We start from the raw sequence: 19,500 nt of genomic DNA, 5'->3' as shown, positions 1-19,500 counted from the left end.
TAGTCCTTACAACCTCTTTTATTATGAGAAACTTCAATTATATTATTTTGAACAAAGTACTGGGAGACTTGCTAGCCTGAAAAGACTGAATCAATGCATATTTATAGAATCAGAAAGAAAAAGAGAGGCAAAAAATTTAATACAGATTTATTAATCAGTCCTAGGGGTGTATAATTTCTCCACTGCAAGTTAGCCATCATTGTCAGAAGCCTTTTAAAGATCTTAAAAAAGCAAATGTCATGTTATACAAGCAAGTGTACAGTTGGGATAACATTTCCAAAACATCACTGCACACAGATTCAAAATGTCCCATACTTGTACAAATCACATGTGCTCTAGAAATCTATAATACTCAAAAGAATGCCTCTAGTGATAAAGAGTGATGAATTTAAATGTTAAATGAAACTGTTTCATGTAAACTAACATTTGAATAAGGCACTATTTATAAACTGATATATATTTTACATAATTATGTAAAGCATATTTGCATGAGCAAACAAATGAATAAATTAAGTATTATAAATTTATAAACTAAAAACAAAAACATGTTTTACTTGGGTTTCCTCATCGGGAAAATGTGGGAGTGTCTTAAATTTCTAGTTATTCTGTATTTGTGAATATAAGGCCATGTATTTGTCAAACCTAGTATTTTAATACAGCCATTAAAATAACATAAAAATTTGGCATGGGCTTTGCAGTTCAGTGGAGGGTAGTAAGGAAACGGATACCTGAGGCTGAAAAGTGAGCATCCTATGTATATGTTAAGGAAAAGATAAAACTGTTGCCAGTGAAAACTTGGGAAGTAGGCTACATGCCTATGGAATTGCAGCACAAGGGTAAGTGGCTGGAAAGAATAAAAAGATTAGTGTACCGATGGCTCTTTGGCAAAGTATTACACAAAAAAAGAGAAAAGTTCAGGAAAGAACCGGCCAGCTCACAAGCAGAATCAAAAGGGAAGAGAGGGTTCAGATATCTGGGACCTTAAGGTTTAGAAAAGCCTTTGGACTCCTAACAGTAAGAGATAACACTGAGAAAGATTTTAAGCAGTAAAGGTCCAAAGAGATTTAGCTCTGGAGCAGAGATAAGAGTAAAGGTATGGCCGTCTCAACCAAACCTGAGAATCTGAATGCAACAGACACTGAATGATTGGGACAGTGATTGGAGGAGGGAGGGGGTGGGGAACGACCCACTAACATAAATAAGGCAAGTTTGAAAAATAGCTCTAGGAAAGAATTTTTGGTGTGGTGGCTAGCTCATTGATGGACTGACTGGAAATAAAGAGGTCAGAAATCCAGGAAGTTTTGGAGGGAATTTTTATTGTGAAAGAAATCACAAACCTAGGCTGGAAAAAACCTGACTGTTAAGACTTTAAACCATCTTCACGATCATATATTTTTACTAATCACTTGGGGCAACTCCCAAGAAGATCATACTAACTGTCTACTTCAGCTGTGGCCACGGAACAAAGACCCTCCCAAGAACACAGTCAGAGACCATGGAGAACAGTAGATAAGAAAATTCCTCATAGATTCTTCACAATCTTTGCTCAGGTAGTAGACATGTTGCACACCTCCCATGTTTCCCTAAACTGAGAGTTTTTATTGTGGTTACCTTGTTCCTGCTCTGCCACTAAATATCCGGTCTGAGTTGTGGGCAGGCAGTCTGTCTTTTTAGTGCACAGGTCACCAAATTTTGAGCAGTCACATCATGAGATCTGATGGAAAGCACTGCATCATTACTCAGGGATTCTAGGCTTTCAATTGGATACAATGACTGGATGGGACTTTGGGTTGGCTTTCTCAGGAAGGAAGCACATAGTGTGCTCTGTGTGTTGAGAAATTACCAGAGAAAATTACCAGTGAAATTATCATCTGATGATCAAAAGGATGGTCAGCAGCAGACAGTTATGTGTTCAAGAAATTCCACTTTCTTTTTCCACCTAGCCGCATAGTTAGACTGCATTTCTTAGCTCCCTTTTGCCTAGGATGGGGTCATGTAACTAAATTCTGGCTAATGAAATGTGAGCAGAACTGATCCTTAACACTTTCAGGCCTGGCCCATGAAAACTTCTTACAAAATTCTCCATGTACTCTATTCCCTTTTGTTGGTCAAATGGAGAATACCTGGGAACAGGAGTAGAAAGGAGGCAAAAGATGGAAGGAGCCTGATCCTTGAATGACTATGTGAAACACAGCCCCTGTGCTGATTCATAGTAGACTGTAATGTAAGAAATAAATTTTTATTATTTTAAATCAGTTTGAGAGTTTGGGATTATGTAGAGAAGTCAGACCACCCAAATATATTAAATTGATTTGTTACAAATTAATCTGAAAATCTGGTTTCACTCTTAACCCTGGAAGTAACATACTTATTACTGAATGTTTAATGGCATGGCGTTGACTAAGATGGAACTTACATAGCAATTTACTTAAAGAATATGTTGATTAGTTCAAGATAAATTAAATAGACCCAATATTTCCTGATAACTTTTATCTAACATATTTCCTATTGGCAGGACATAGAGGGTAAAAAAAAAAATTTAAATTTAAAAATTATTCTGATAATTATAAGATGCTCTATTTCCATTTCTGTGGGTACATAATTGATTCAGGCCACTAAGCAACCAGAATTTTTCATCTTTCCTCTTTGGCAAAGCATTGCTCAACTGCATATGGAAGTCAGGCAGTCATTAATACATACCTGGGGTTTTGCTTCTTGGAGCCTGTTCTCTGTAATTTCTAAAAGAAGAAAAACACCATTAGGACATTTAAAAGATAAACAAATCCTCTGACTTTAAGAAGATAACATAATAAAAATGTTGATAAAACTCATTAAATAAAACTATCATACTCCTTTACCCCCCCAGAAATGAATAAAAAAATTATGAAAACCCCATGTTTTAGCTACATCAAAGGTTTGTTAGACCCCAATATTACTATAGAAAAATGTAGGAATTTTCCTCTCACGACCTGTATAGGGATTTCTGGCCATAAAATATCCTGTCTTGGTTACCTTGTACCTTTGAGAACTATCTAGACAAAGAATTTCAAAAACCTTACAGGGGGAATGAGTCACATATAACAATCACATATAACTAAGATTAACATTTTTTTGGGAGAGGGAGGGATAGTGGTGCTTAATTTTCAAGTGAGGGAAAAACTGTAGCTTTTTTAGGCACAGTTGGGAGATATATGAAATAATGTAATAATTTTCAAGGCTCCAAAGATGGTTTGTGTGTCTTTTCCATACTCTGACTTTTTTGGAAAATTTCAACATCACATTTTTCTATTCTACTAAAAATTATGCCTGACCTATAAATTATAGAAAAAGTTTACTGAAGAAAATAGCTATTCATGATTTTTATTCTATAATGTGAAGATATCCCCTACCAGATTAGAATTACAAATGAAATTAAACTTATTGATTTATAACAAAACAGCTGTGAAAAGTAGTGATTAACAGAAGGGATAAGGATGACAGCATCATCAAATATAAAGCAGTCTGGAGAAACTCAGTGTTAGGGCAAGCAGCCTTATCTACTGAAACAGAAAAACATAAAACAATTGAGTTTTACAATAATGCCCTGGGTCAACAAGAGAAAAAAAAGAAAAAACACATTCTTCAGAAAGTTCTGTTTAAAAAGTGAGATATGTAAGAAATTTTCAAAAGTTTTCACCAAAAGCTAACTCAAAGTTTCAAAACTTTGATAATCAAAGGAATAAACTTAAATTAGCTAGACAATTAAATTAGACAAATTTATCTATATTGTCTCATTTTCTGATGAGGTTGGAAAAATGTAGCATTATCGTATGTGTATTTGTATATATTATCCAATATAAAGTTGGAGAGGGCCAAGTCTAAACACAGGATGTATTGTACAAACTAGAATTATGTATGTGAGATAGTATCTCAATGTTAGGATGTGTGGTTATTTCATATCTTTCGAAAAATTAAGAACTGATAATTCTTTCAGGATGAAAAAATACCCTTACCTTCCAGAGCTTTTAGATCCAGATAAAGAATGGAAAAACACTGATTCAAACTTCCTTGCTTCTGTACGTGGCTTGTTTTTATCACTTCTCATATCCTGATGGGTTTCAAGTATATCTTCTTCAGGCAACAATTTTTTGGGGGGGTTTTGTTCCTTAACTGAAAAATGACAACTACTTTCCTTCTTCCGTGTCCGTTTGACTTTCCCAATGAAGAAGTCATCACCACTATCACTATCCTCAGACATGGAAGACTGTTGGTAAAACCTTTCTTCTGTGCTATCATCAAAATATTCCTTCTCTTCTTCATGTAATTCTTCTCCATTACTGTTAACACCAAGTGAGCTACTGGACTCTTTCTCTTTTTTGGTTTGACTAAATGTTTTCATTTGGGGGTCAGTAGGTGTCTTCTGGGGTTCAGAGGGTACTGCAGAATCTTTTTCAGAAGGCTTTGATAGAGAATTTGGAATGTCCACTGTTTTGGGTCCATGCTCCATCTTGGCTATTTTTTCTTTTGAATTATTTATTGGTTTCTTTGCCAATATTTTGGCTTCTTTCTCTTCTTGCTCACTGATAATAGTTCCTTCATGCTGTAACTTACTGGCATCGTCATTTGAACACATAGTGTCCTTGGAATGATTTTCTTCTGAAGCATTCTTTGATGACTTAACTTCAACAACATTTTGTCTTGCATCTTTAAAGGCTTTGACAGCAGCTGCAAGAGAAACAGGATATGACTTGTTTCAGCATTGAAACAAATAATACAAAACGTTACTGTTTTAGTACAGTATTACAAAACGTTACTGTTTTAGTACAGTATTTCTTAAATTATTTGGAAATACTTAAGAGAATGATTGGAATTTACATTACATATATATAATGGGTATGAATTTACAAAAAAATCTATTGACTTTTACAAAACCAAACATATACAAAATGCTCAGAGGTATCCATTTTAAATATCTAAAATTAAAAGAAAATTTATTCCTTCATGTATGGATGTTAAGAAGAACAGTAAAAACTTCACTAAATACAAATAAAAAGACTAAAATGACAACTTTAATTTCTGTAATAATAATAATGTATTAATACAATTGTAAATACCATAAATTGTGCTTTCAGACATAAAAATAAGTATCTTCTAATCTGTGACAGAAACATTTAATTCTTTTAATACATTTTTTTCATGGTACGCGGGCCTCTCACTGTTGTGGCCTCTCCCGTTGAGGAGCACAGGCTCCAGACGCGCAGGTTCAGCGGCCATGGCCCACGGGCCCGGCCGCTCCGCGGCATGTGGGATCCTCCCGGACCGGGGCACGAACCCGTGTCCCCTGCATCGGCAGGTGGACTCTCAACCACTGCGCCACCAGGGAAGCCCCTTTCAATATATTTTAAAATGTACATACATAAATAGAAATTATGTGACTAAGTGGCAACATCATAAGTAATAATATGAATTATACCAATATTTAGAAAATCAATTGTATTCAATATTATCATGAATATATATTTTAGGAATTTAGAAAAAATAAAAAATTTTTTCAGACAGCAGATAACTTCCATATTTTCAGGTAGCTTCCCACATTTGGAAATATTTGAAAGAGACATTTATAATATAAAAGATCCTCAAAAGGAGAAAAGCACCCTAAAAGTAAATAAATGAATGGCTGTTTATTCAAATCATGTACCATAAACGGCTTAAAAGTCATTTAATTCATACCTTTTAGCACATCTATTTTTTTCTTCAGAAGAGGGTGCACTGCTAGTCTGGCAACTGCTCTTTCAGTTGCAGTAGAATCAGGCTGCAAATTGAAATAACAAGCACATGCGAATAAAAACTATGTAACACTACTAAGAAGTGAATAAAATGCAATCCATTGTAATTTTTAAAAGTTAAGAGTTAGGGAACAGGAATCTGTTAATATTCTACTTAGACAACTCACCTGTAATCCATGCTAAAGATAACACAGTGACAAAAATACTACTGTTCTTAACAGTTAAAATTATCATGTAATCAATGAATAAATATTCTTTGGGTACTTAATATCTTCCCAGAATTGTGGTAGGCATCGTGTGTGATATTAAAAAAAAAAGTAATATAGCTCCTGTATTCAAAGAGTTTAAAAGATCTAGTTAAGAAGACTAAAATAATATGAAAGAATCAAGTAACATATCAGTACTAAGCTGGGTGATATAATCCATGACTACTATAATGCTTGAAGTTCCATTTACTAGAGACCTAAAAATTATCAAACGCTATATATTTTTATTTGGAATGACTAGTACATTACTGTATTCTCACAACCTTCCACCAGTGCCTGGCTTATAGCCAACACTTTATAGATGTTTGATGATGACTGAATGGGACTATATACATATATATATATATATACACACATATACATATATATATACACATACATACATTAGTATTTATACATTTAGAAAATTCATAATTCAGACTAACTGCTTTAAATATCACCTGTAGGCTGAAAACTTCCAAATTTCTACCTCAAGCTCTAACTTGAGTTCCAGACTCACATATCCAACCACCTACTTGACATGTTAAAAGAGAATGCTGTGACTTTCTTCTTAAACCTACTTCTGCTATAGTCTTTCCCATCTTATTGTAGGTAATTTTAATTTTTCTGGTTGCTCAGGCCTAAAACTCAAATGATTCTTCCATTACATTTCTCCTTTCTTCACAGCTCACAATAAATCCTTCAGCAAATCCTGTGGTTTCATCTGCAAAATCTATCCAGAACCAGTCACTTACACCATTTCTACTTACTACCTTTGACCAAATCACCAATACCTCTCACCTGGACCAATGTAATAAGCTCACACCTGGTCATTCTCCATTGCCTCTTGTTCTCTCACAGTCAATTTCCATATAGCAGTCACAGCAAGCTTTTAAACAAAACCAGATCATGCTATTTCCCTATCTGTTCTTTTTAAAGCTTTACTGCCTTCTGATGCTTAGGCTCTTCCTTTGCAAGCTCTTCTCTACTTGGAATACTCTACTCCCAAATACACACGGGCTTATCATCTCATTGTATTCAGGTCTCTGCTCAAATGTTATCTGAACTAAAACACTTTCCATCACTATTTACTTCACATCACTCAACACAGCACGCCAGTGCAGATATTTTCATATCTGTGAGGCAGGGACTTATGTCTTCCACATTCCTGTAGACCTAGTGCCTAGGACAATAACTGATAATAGTTGGCATTCAATAAATATTCCATGAAGCAAGTAAAAATTTCACTAGTGTGTGAAAGTAGAGTTATCAGCTTTAAACATCTTTACCCTTCATTGTTAACAGCCCAATAAGGCCTTTTCCTTCCCAGTAATAAACACTTATGAGTACCTAAGTAAAAGCAAGATGATAACAGTTTGAAATCTATTGTTTGGAGAACTTATCTAGGTAGAGTCCCTCAGAGAACAACTCCTTTAAATTACACCTGGTGCAAATCCTGTGCCAGGATGACTTGCTGCCTAATTACCTTCTGTCCTGGGTCACATGGTATCCTCCCCGAATTTTATATCCAACCAGAAACTGAGAATGTGATCCTACTTGGAAACAAGGTCACTGCAGATATAATTAATTAATTAATTATTTGCTAGCTGTATTTAATTAATTCATATCTGTTCTTGATGGTCTGTTACTGACTTGCAAATCTGAGTAGCTCATGATTTGGGGAGTAGAAAAAATATTCTAATGGGGAAAAAACAGTGCAAATGGAAAAACTGTTAATGACATACACATTAGTAATATGCTTTATAAATACTCAGGGTTTAAATTTTCATTCTTTAAGACGAATAAAAGATGTTATACATGTACATGCATACCTTGTTTTATTGTGCTTTGTTTTATTGCACTTCACAGATATTATGTTTTTTTTACAAAATGAACGTTTGTAGCAACCCTGTGTCTATCAAGTCTATTGGCACCATTCTTCCAATAGCATTTGCTCACTTTGTGTCTCTGTATCACATTTTGGTAACTCCTGCAATATTTCAACTTTTTCATTATTATTATATTTGTTATGGCAATCTGTGACCACTGATCTTTGATGTTACTACTGTAATTGTTTGGGATGCCAAAAACCATGCTAATATAAGAAAACAAACAACTGATGTTCTGACTGCTCCACTGAACACTGAGATGTTCCCCTGTCTCTCTCTCTCTTTGGGCCTTCCTATTCCCTGAGACGAAACAATATTGAAATTAGGCCAGTTAATAACCCTACAATGGCCTGTAAGTATTCATGTGAATGGAAGAGTCACATGTCTCTAACTTTAAATCAAAAGCTAGAAAGGACTAAGCTTAGTGGGGAAGGTATGCTGAAAGCCAAGACAGGCTGAATGCTAGGCCTTTTGCCCCAGACAGTTAGCCAAGATGTAAATGCAAAGGAAAAGTTCTTGAAGGAAACTAAAAGGGCTACTCCAGTGAACACACAAATGATTAGAAAGCAAAACAGCCTCACTGCTGATAACACAGAAAGCTTTGGTGGTCTAGATAGAAGATTAAACCAAGCCACAACATTTCCTTAAACCAAAACCTAATCCAGAGCAAGACCCTAACTCTCTTCAGCTCTTTGAAGGCTGAAAGAGGTGAGGAAGCTGCAGAAGGAAAGCTAGCAGAGTTTGGTTCATGAGGTTTAAGGACAGAAGCTGTCTCCACAACATCAAAGTGCAAGGTAAAGAAGCAAGTGCTGATGTAGAAGCTGTAGCATATTATCCAGAAGATTTGGCTAAGATAAACAATGCAGGTGGCCACACTAAACAACAGATTTTCAACGTAGAAACAGCCTTTTTCGGAAGAAGATGCCTTTTATAGCTAGCAAGGAGAAGTTAATGCCTGTTTTCAAAGGACAGGTTGACAACTCTTGTTAGAAGCCAACGCAGCTGGTGACGGAAGCTAAAACCAGTGTTCATTTACCACTCCGAAAATCCTAGGGCCCTTGAGAATTATGCTAAATCTACTCTGCCCAGGCTCTCTAAATGGAACAGTAAAGTCTGGAGACAGCCCATCTGTTTATTACAGGGCTTAATGAATTGAATATTTTAAGCTCATTGTTGAGACTTACTGCTCAGAGAAAAAGATTCCTTTCAAAATATTACTGCTCATTGACAATGCACCTGGTCATCAGGGCTCTGATGGAGGGGTATGACGAGATTCATGTTGTTCTCATGCCTCCTATCACAACACACATTCTGCAGCCCCATGGATCGAAGAGTCGTTTCACCTTTCAAGTCTTCTTTAAGAAATACACTTCATAAGGCTATAGTTGCCATAGCTAGCGATTCCTCCTATGGAACTAGGCAAAGTAAGTTGAAAACCTTCTGGAAAGGATTCACCATTCTACATGCCATTAAAAACATTCATGATTCATGGGAAAAGGTCAAAATAGCAGCAGTAACAGGAGTTTGGAAGAAGTTGATTCTAACCCTCATGAATGACTTTGAGAGGTTCAAGACTTCAGTGAAGGAAGTAACTGCAGATGTGGTGAAACCACCAAGAGAACTAGAATTGGAAGTGAAGATGTGACTGAATTGTTGCAATCTCATGATAAAAGTTGAATATATGGGGATTGCTTCTTATGGATGAGCAAAGAAAGTGGTTCCTGAGATGGAATCTACTCCTGGTGCAGATGCTGTGAAGACTGCTGAAATGACCACAAAGGACTTAGAATATTATATAAACTTAGTTGATAAAACAGCAGCAGTGTTTGAGAGGACTGACACCAATTTTGAAAGAAGTTCTATTGTGGGTAAAATGCTATCAAACAGCACTGCCTGCTACAGAGAAATTGTTTCTGAAAGGAAGAGGCAATCGATGCAGCACACTTCACTGTTGTCTTATTTTAAGAAATCACCACAGCCACCCAAACTTCAGCAACCACCACCCTGATCAGTCAGCAGCCATCAACTTCAAGGCAAAACCCTCCAGCAGCAAAAAGAATACAACTTGCTGAAGACTCATGATGGTTAGCACTTCTTGGCAATGAAGTATTTTTAAATTAAGGTACGTATATTTTTTTAGACATAATGCTATTGCACACTTAATAGTCTACAGTACAGTGTAAACATAACTTTTATATGCACTGAGAAACCAAAAATTTGTCACTTGCTTTATTGCGGTTATTTGATTTACTGAGGTGGTCTGAAATTGAGCCCCCGTTATCTCTGAGGTATGCCTGTAGTTCTTAAAATGTTTGATTTAGAAAAAGTTTTAGTTAAAAATACCAAATTTTATAAATTACAGCAATCATTTAAATAAATGTTTAAATTTCTCTAATAAAAATTTGTCAAATTTAACACTTTAAACCTTTCTTTAATTTTATTCTTAAGAAAGCAATTAGAAATCATTCATTTAATTTTTTAAGTTCAAATTTTAACAAGAGGTTAGAGGTAAAGGGAATATAGACCAAAGATTTTATCTAACAATTAGACTAACAGTATTGACTTGATTTCAAGACCACTTAGCCAGTTAGGAACAAGCTAGAATTCAAAGTCAGGTTTCTGAATTCAGTCTAGTATTCTCAACAAGTTTTCTTCTAAACTATTCAAGATAACTTTCCCTCATTTTGTGACCCAACTCCAAGCCTCCCTAAAATCTTTTTGTAAAGAAATTAAATATAAACATAAGAAAAGAGGCTTATTAATCAAGAGGGCTCAGGTTTTTACCGTTGGCAGTGTTTTGGGTCTCTGCTGCAATGCGAGATGTCTACATTTTGCTTAAGCCACTGAGCTTAAGTGTAGGAACTCACAAGAGTCAGTACAACAGTCCCTATCATGAGGGACTTCAAATTCTTTATCCTTGGGCTTCCCTGGTGGCACAGTGGTTGAGAGTCCGCCTGCCGATGCAGGGGACATGGGTTCGTGCCCCGGTCCAGGAAGATCCCACATGCCACGGAGCGGCTGGGCCCGTGAGCCATGGCCGCTGAGCCTGCACGTCCGGAGCCTGTGCTCCGCAACGGGAGAGGCCACAGCAATGAGAGGCCAGCGTAAAAAAATTCTTTATCCTTCCTTACTTCTTTCCTGTCCATCTTCCTTCCTCACTTAGTTTCTCCCTCTTTATATTTACAGATATTTATATTTACATAAATATGCATTATGTGAAGGCACAGTCTTACACATAAGGACACAAACACCATCTTTTGAGGTTCATGATCTTGCACTAATTTAAAAGGTTACAACAAATGCACAAATAACTAACCCAAGGTAGAATGTGATAAACTTCATAGGAGAGACTGAAAATGTGGAGGTTTATAAAAGAATTCAAATACAGCCATACTTCTTAAATTTAAATAAAATTATTTTGAAGCTTAAAAGGCTAAGTAATCGCTATTAACAAATAGTTTTTACACATGCATGAAACAATCTTCACAATACTGGGGGATATGAAGGAAACCACAGCTTTCATTACTTGAAGTTGACACAGTGTTTGCCTTGGAAAATTCTCAGGAAACTGTGGTTTTCATACACCTCCAGTTTCTTCCATTTCAAATAAATTAAATTAAAAAAGGAAAACACCTCACTTTTTAATGGACACATTTTATTTTGGCATATGGGTATTTACTGTGAACACAAAGTATTTGGTGTTCAATTTTGAAAAGAATTTTGAGAATGTACATGTAAATATAAATAAGGGTCTAAAAATGAAAAAGCTCTCTTACACACCATGTTCATTCCTTTGAAATGTTGCCTTAAAACAAACTGACGCTAAATGAACTAGTACAGGTAGAATGCTAGTAAGATACTTTTATCATTAACTGGACTTAAATTCAATTCCAGGTTTTACCTAATGATATAAACCAACACATTCATATTTGTATTTATTAAAAACATTTAGAGATATAATAAGAAACAGTCTATTCAGCTGGATCAGAAGAACTGTGGCAAACAAAGCAAAATATGGCTTAGAGTCCACATTTATAAGAGAATGGGAGACTTTTCTGTATTCAATGAACTCTTAAAATCCCTACAACACCATGATTTCCAAAATGCAGTCTTACACATATGGAACTTATTCCATCCTTTTGTCCTAAACTTTCATTTTGTAGGCAGAGACCTGGGTTTAGAACTTGGATCTGACATTTCCTACTGACTACCTATGACCATCGGTATATTTTACCTTTCTGGGCCCGTTGTCTCATCTGTTAAATGAGATTATCATCATCTTCCCTGAGAAAGCTAACGTGTATAAAGCATCTAACAAGTCAGGCAACTGGTAGATGTTAACAAATATTAATTTGCTTCCTCTCATCCTGTATCTGTTTAATATAACTGTGTTCTATTTCCTTCCTTTTTTCCATAGTGCTTAGCTGATTGCTCTGCATATAACAGATGTTTTGAATTGAGAAACCCTTGAAATTCTGGCAATAATTGTCTGGAAATGTCACAGTTCTAGTCCCCAAACTCTCTAGCTTTAAAACTCTCGTACAAATATTAACTGGCCACTTAATCTTTCTAACCCCTTTCTAAATTTGGAAAATGAAGACACTACTAGTATTACTACACACACATGTACACACATGCATGTGCACACATGAATGTTTTCCATATGAGATCATTGTTGTAAGATCAATTGAGGTAATAATGTATATGGAAGAACTGTGCAAGCTCTAAGAAGTTACACAAATTAGTTTGTTCTGCTCTATTCTGATGGTCAGACAGCTTCAAATGTACAGAGCTCTATATAATAGCCTTATTTCCTCTTTGGTCATCTTTCACTAACCACCCTTCCTATGGCAAACTAATCAGTCTTCTCTCCATGACACTGCTACTTGCCTCATTTTTATTCCAGAGGTTTAATTTATTAACATATTTTGATACAGAACATGAATCCAATCAAAGAATACCACAAATGACATAAAACAGTAGCAAAGTAGTTGAAATCAAATAGCTTGGGAGGAATCTGAAATCATTTTAAGCAAGGCAATTTCCCTTGGCTCTAAATCCTCAAGGGTTCCATCAAGAACTCTGATGAAACAGAACTGTTTTCCTTTTCTCCTTCTCCACCTCCCTTTCCTTCCTTCTGTTTGGAGGAAGATACCAAAAGGGCAGAAATGCAATCAGGTTTTGCTTGACAATATTTCAGTTAGATCCTAAACTTTCTATGTGAATATTATAAATCTCATGACTACAAATATAGTAATATGCAAATGAATTTACTATTACAAAATAAAAATGGATAAGCGAATATAGACACATTTCCCCATTTTTAGGATGACATTTTACACAATGGAAGGTTTAACAAAGGGTTGTAAATGAAAGAAGATACCCTAAAAAAACCTGATGCTACAAATATTACACACACATCAACTAATAGTAACCTTCCAAAGTGAAAAAAATCTGACTGAAAAGTTAAAAAAAAAAAAAAGACAAAGGATATTCTATTTTGGATATTTGAAGTAAAAATTAAATAATATTGTCAAGTTTTAGTGTTGAAATTTAAATGGAAATATAGTATTAGCCAACTAAAAATAAATTGCTTTTTATTCTCATCACAAATTAAATATTATTGAAATACTTTTAGAATGCAGCAACCAGAAAATTCAAAAAATTTTTTCTGGTAAAAACCTTAAATTATTATTTTTTTAAACTCTCAAGAGAAAACAAATATGTTCTACCATATTTTTATACAACTACCACTATTGTATTTAACATCATTATTTTGTCAGAAATATAGACAGACCAAGACACAAGTTAAAAACTATACCAGAACTAAAATTTTTTCCTCTCTATGAATGAATGCTATAAAATAAGAATATTTACTGTAAAATCATGTTAGTATAAAATAAGGAAGCTGTTTGTAAAATTATGCTCATGACTTTGGTGTTGCCTTCCTGACAAGGACTGTGACAACAAATCTTCCCTCCCCTGAAACATACAAAAACTTTCATGTTCTGGCCTTCTTACAATAAAATGCTTTAAAATTTAACATGGCTAAAATCAGTGAATTGCAGAGAGGTGAGTGCTAGTGTACATAAATGTAGAATCAGAGTATTTTTTTCCTTAAGGCTGGAATAGGAAAATTGACATTTACAGTTGGAGATTCCAACACACGTCTCTTAGTCAACAATAAAACAAGTAGGTAGAAAGTCAGTAAAGATGTAAATCACCTGAACAACACCATCAATCAGTTGGACCTAAATAACATTTATAGGACACTGATCCCAAAATAATAATATTGTTTTCAGGTGCACATGAAATATTCACCAAGATAAGCCATACTCTAGACAAATAATAAAGTTAAAAGAATAAAAATCATAAAGAGTATGCATATGGATCATAAAGAAAACTAATGAAAAGATACCTGGAAACCCCCAATTGTTCAGAAATTAAACGTACTTCTAATTAAACCATAGGTTAAAGGTGAAATTTCAAGGGAAATTTAAAACATTTTAAACTCAAAGAAAATAAAATATATCATATTTATAAGATGTAGCTAAAGCAGTGCTTAGAGGGATATTTATAGCATTAAATGCTTATATTAGGAAAAAAGAAAGGTCTAAATCAGTAATTTAAGCTTCCACGTTAAGAAACTAGAGAAAGAGCAAAGTAAGCACAAATTCAAGAGGAAGAAATAATACAGATTAGAGCAAATGTGAATAAAAGTGAAAAAAGAAATGTAATAGAGTTATAAAAATTAATTAATCCAAAAATCTGTTCTCTGGTGGAACTGTCACATAGCCTTTAGCAAAGTGGGTAGAAATAAAAAAGAGGAAATACTAAGGATGAAGCAAGTGACGCAAATGCAAGGAGCAGAAGATCTGGGTAAAAGTCCTAACTGTGCACCCTAAGAGTGGCATACCCTTAATTAGCTCACTTTATTCTTTCTGAGCTTCAGTTTCCTTACTTACAAAAAGGGGGTAAAAATAATTTTCATAGGGTAAATGCAGGGATTAAATAAAATATTCATAAAAACTATTTAGAAAGAATAAAAATAAAGAGTCTTTATTCTAATTTGTAAGATTAACAGACTAACTGCTATCTAACACACAAATGCCACATTAACTTCAACATACCTTTAAGGTCCTTGAGGGTGTGGTATCACAGCAAAGCAAAATTCATAAATTACCATAAAAATAATTTTTGGTGGCAGTAGTAGAGCTCAAATGGGGAAAAATCATTGTACACTAATAGTAACTGGCAGGTGACTGATTGACTGATTGATTGATTTTTTAGTAACTGGCTTTTGGTAAGTTTTCTCTTCAAGGAAAAAAGTGAAAGGAAAAAAGTAGGTCAACAATACAAATAAGGAACTTTTCCTAAAAGAAATACAACCCCTGGTAGAAGTACCTTTTTGCAGATTTTTTCAAAGTTGATATCATCACCAAGAGCAGATTTAGTTACTATATCAGGTTTCAACTCCTGTAAAAGAATAAAACAAACTAATTTTAGTTATGAGCCTTATTTTAAACTGTCATTATTATATGAGAAATTCCTTCCCATGTTGTGCTTTTAAGAAATCCATTATTTAAAGAAACTACTACTTATTTTAATGACATTTCAGGACATTGGCAATTCTATCAATTTAAAAAGAAATGTAGAGATTTACAGAGAAACACTTATATATATATATATATATTTCGGTACACGGGCCTCTCAGCGTTGTGGCCTCTCCCGGTGCGGAGCAGAGGCTCCAGACGCGCAGGCTCAGCGGCCATGGCTCACGGGCCCAGCTGCTCCACGGCAAATCTGGGCTTCCCTGGTGGCGCGGTGGTTGAGAGTCCGCCTGCCGATGCAGGGGACACGGGTTCGTGTCCCGGTCCGGGAAGATCCCACATGCCGTGGAGCGGCTGGGCCCGTGAGCCATGGCCGCTGAGCCTGCACGTCCGGAGCCTCTGCTCCATACCGGGAGAGGCCACAACACTGAGAGGCCCGTGTACCGAAAAAAAAAAAAAAAAAAATCTAACCCACAAAACACTTTTCTATTATGGAAGGAATTAATCCACATTTATTTTAGAAAGTTAAAAAACACAGAAAAACAGAAAGAAAAATAAGTAAAATTACCAGTAATGTTTACATGGTTATAATTTTATTATACACCCTTCTACAAGCTTCTTTAAAAGAATTTAAGTTTGATATGCATTCCACTAAGGGAATGAAGGATGACTTTAGATCATATGAAAATGCAATTTTTCTACATTAATAGTTATCAAGTTATTCTAATACGCATAAAAAAATGAACTTTTTTTATTATTGTCTAGAAGAAAGCTAAATAGAAAAATCAGTTGATTTTAAAACAACACTGAGTGACAGTAAGGTGGATATGTGATGTGACAAAACTGCAAACATTAAATGAAAATGATATTTAAATTATACTTTAAACAAAAACAGGACCATAGTATTTTGTAAACTAGCTTTATTTAATAACAGGGCAAATGTCTATTTTTGGTTTTTTTGCTCTTATTTATTTAATCAAATTCTTATTACTGGACATTAATACATTTTCTGAGTTTTGATCTTTTTATAAATAAGAATGTGATGACTATCCTTGTACATACTGGTTTGTGTAACTCCTTCTGAAAAATTACCACAGATTCTATATTAAAGAGCTATATTGGAGTTTTGGAAGAAGAGTAGAATGGGAAAAAAATATCAAATATTGATAATGATGATCCAATGTCAAAAAGATCAGAAAGCACTGTTTCTGAGAGTAAAAACTCAATTTCATTTTGTGTACACTAATATAAATGTGAAAAATGTGTACGTAAAACAAATCCATATAAAAAGTACATAAATGATGGACTCATTTTAAAATTGTATATGTGTGTATATATAAAAAAATTCATTATGTGACATATTTTGGCTGAAAATGTCTTTAAGTTTGATGAGCTAATTTAGGAGATGGCCTCCCTTAAACAGTTTCAAGTTAATAAAGCTATTTAAATTATAGTTAAAAATCCAGATTTTAAGACTTGCCCCACGTTTGTCAATGACTGGCTATAAGCACCTTTCTTTACTCTGTAAGACAAAAATCAGCCTAAAGAGTGAATTGGTTAAATTTTATTGCTAAAATGAACTTAAGTAAGTGCAGATGGTAATGATACTACCTAAATCTCAACCCACCCACATATTCCCTCCAAAACAATAAATTCAACAAGGAGTACAAATAAAACCAAACATGAACCGTGCCCTCAGCATTATTAGTAGATAAATACCTATAAGCAGAGAAACTAACACCAAATTCAACAGCTCTCACTGCTGCTATAAGCTTATGAATTTACAGAGCCAGAGAATGAAAGACTAAGACACTAGGAGGAAAAGAAGAGAGTGGAGTGAAGGACATGCATTAATGACAGACAAAAAGCTCCACAAGAAAGCAAAAAGTACTACAAAAGGTCAAAGTGTTGAACACAAGTCTCAGACTTGGTAATTCACAGCACTACAGAGAAGGGCGGGCTTGAAAGTGAGTGATTTTGAAGCCTCAAGAAGCACTGCTTTGAGGAGAATTAGATAAATAGGGGTCGTGCACTTCCCTTTAGGGATAACAGTGTAGGTAAAGGAAAGAAAGAGAAATTAAGGACCCTACAGAGACAAAAGAAAATACATGTAAACCAAGTCCTCCTTCTCTTTATCCGCTAAAAAAATGTCACTTTGCCATACTGACATAAGGTGGGCCCTGTATAAGAAACGTCTACAGTTCAGAAAAGAAAAAAAAGTCAAATTCATATAAAATTAATTTAAGAAAAAAAAGAAAACGTAAATCAAAATATTTTATCTGATTCTCTCCTAAAAACTAAACATCAAAAAGACAACTGTAACATAACCCTGCAAACTTCATTAGGGAGCCTCAAACAAGTAGTTGGGGCCTATAACAAAAAAACTTGCAAAATGAGAAATTAAAACACTGTAGAAGAGAAACAGGTAAAACACAGAAGTGCATCAACAGTTGATAAAGCTTAGGAAATAAAATGCAAGAAAAGAAAACCTATCTCAGAAAGAGAGAACAGATTTAAAGAAAAATTCAATAAGGAACACTGAAGAAAGGCAAGAAAACATTGAAGAAAGACAAGAAAATGAAAAAAAGATAAAGAAAAAGGACAGAAAGAAAATGGCAAAGGATAATCCCACATACATGTAATTGGAGTCTCTGAAGGAGAAAAACAATAGACAAAAGCCAGTACTTAAAACTATAGTCCTAAAACAACTTTCTGGAAAAAAACAACCAAAGAATTTAACAAAAGGGTTTACTATGTACCTAGCTTAAAGAGACCTGGAACAATCAATAATGAAACCCTATTCTGGTAAAACTATTAGACTTTAAAGACAAAGGAAAAAAATCTTCAGCGCTCGTGGCCAAAAAGATCAATTTAGTTATAAGGGTGAAAAAACTGAGCTGGTGTCAGATATCAAGAACAAAATAAAAATAAGTATGGAGCAGCATTTTCAGTATAAGCAAGTGTAAGCCAAGAATTTTACAGTCAAATAGCTCTAAAGAATCAGGTCTAGAAAATTAGTTTTGAACTTGCAAAAATTCAGGAAATACAGTACACGTGTTTGTCCAGAGGAATCTTCTAGAGGAGGAGTTCAGCCAGCAAGAGATAATTTTGGTAAAAGAACTGATGGTGAGTATGTATCTGCAGAGCTAGAATTAAAAGAAATGTGGGGGCACAGGAGAAAGAATAACACATAAACTTTGTCCTCATGCTCAGAGCCTGTGAATAAGTTACCTTACATGGCCAAAGAGACTTTATTATGTATTTAAGTTAAGGATCCTAAAATGGGGATCCTGGATTACCCAGAGTGGGCCTAACGTAACCACAAGGCTCCTCCTAAGAGGGAAGCAGAAGGGTATGAGTTAGAGAAAGAGGAGAAAAAGGGAGAGATACTGAGGTACTGAGAACTAAAGATGCTGTGCTGTTGGCCTTGAAGACGGAGGAAGGGGCCATGAGTCAACGAACACAGGTGACCTCTAAAACCTGAAAGAGTCTCCACAAGGGATACAATTCTGTCGACATCTTGGTTTAAAACTTCTGACTCCCAGAACTGTAAGATAATAAATCTGTGTTGTTTTTAGCTGCCAAATTTGTGTTAACTTGTTACAACAGCACTAGAAAACTAATATACATACGTTTTATCTCCCACCAATCTTCATATTATAAAATAATTCATTACACCATATTATTTGAACAAGCACCATATACCATAAATAATGCCCAGAATTAGATACTTACCTTAAAACCATAAAAGTAAAATCTAGATGCATTTGGATGGCTTAAACTTTCCTTATCACCCCACTCATACTACAGTATTTTGGGTCAATTCATTTTTACCTTAATTTTAAATATAAACATATGTGTCATTAAAAGGGAATGCTATCTCCTATGACATAGTTCATATAAAATTTTTAAATGGTGCTTAAATAACAAAACTGTATGGACAGGAATGCTGTGCCATAACTAGAACTTTGGTTCAGAACTATCCTAATTAGACACTGAGGAATTTAATAAATCAAGCAGTTTATCAGACAATGCAAAAATTGCAATAAAA

The 19,500-nt window shown here is 34.7% G+C and overlaps 1 protein-coding gene across 2 annotated transcripts in view; it reads right to left on the bottom strand.

The window, feature by feature from the left end:
- SRFBP1 (serum response factor binding protein 1) overlaps positions 1-19,500 on the bottom strand; it is a 60,141-nt gene that overhangs the window by 8,493 nt on the left and 32,148 nt on the right. For both annotated transcript variants that reach the window (XM_030869801.2, XM_030869802.2), the window contains exons 4-7: positions 15,304-15,375; positions 5,710-5,791; positions 3,993-4,704; positions 2,701-2,738 (exon numbers count right to left, since the gene is read on the bottom strand). In XM_030869801.2, coding sequence (XP_030725661.1) covers positions 2,701-2,738; positions 3,993-4,704; positions 5,710-5,791; positions 15,304-15,375 — 904 coding nt within the window. The remainder of the gene's footprint in view (positions 1-2,700; positions 2,739-3,992; positions 4,705-5,709; positions 5,792-15,303; positions 15,376-19,500) is intronic.

Source organism: Globicephala melas, chromosome 3 (genome assembly GCF_963455315.2).
Source record: "Globicephala melas chromosome 3, mGloMel1.2, whole genome shotgun sequence".
In the NCBI taxonomy this organism is placed as follows: Eukaryota; Metazoa; Chordata; class Mammalia; order Artiodactyla; family Delphinidae; genus Globicephala; species Globicephala melas.
This window is presented reverse-complemented; position numbering and strand designations above follow the sequence as displayed.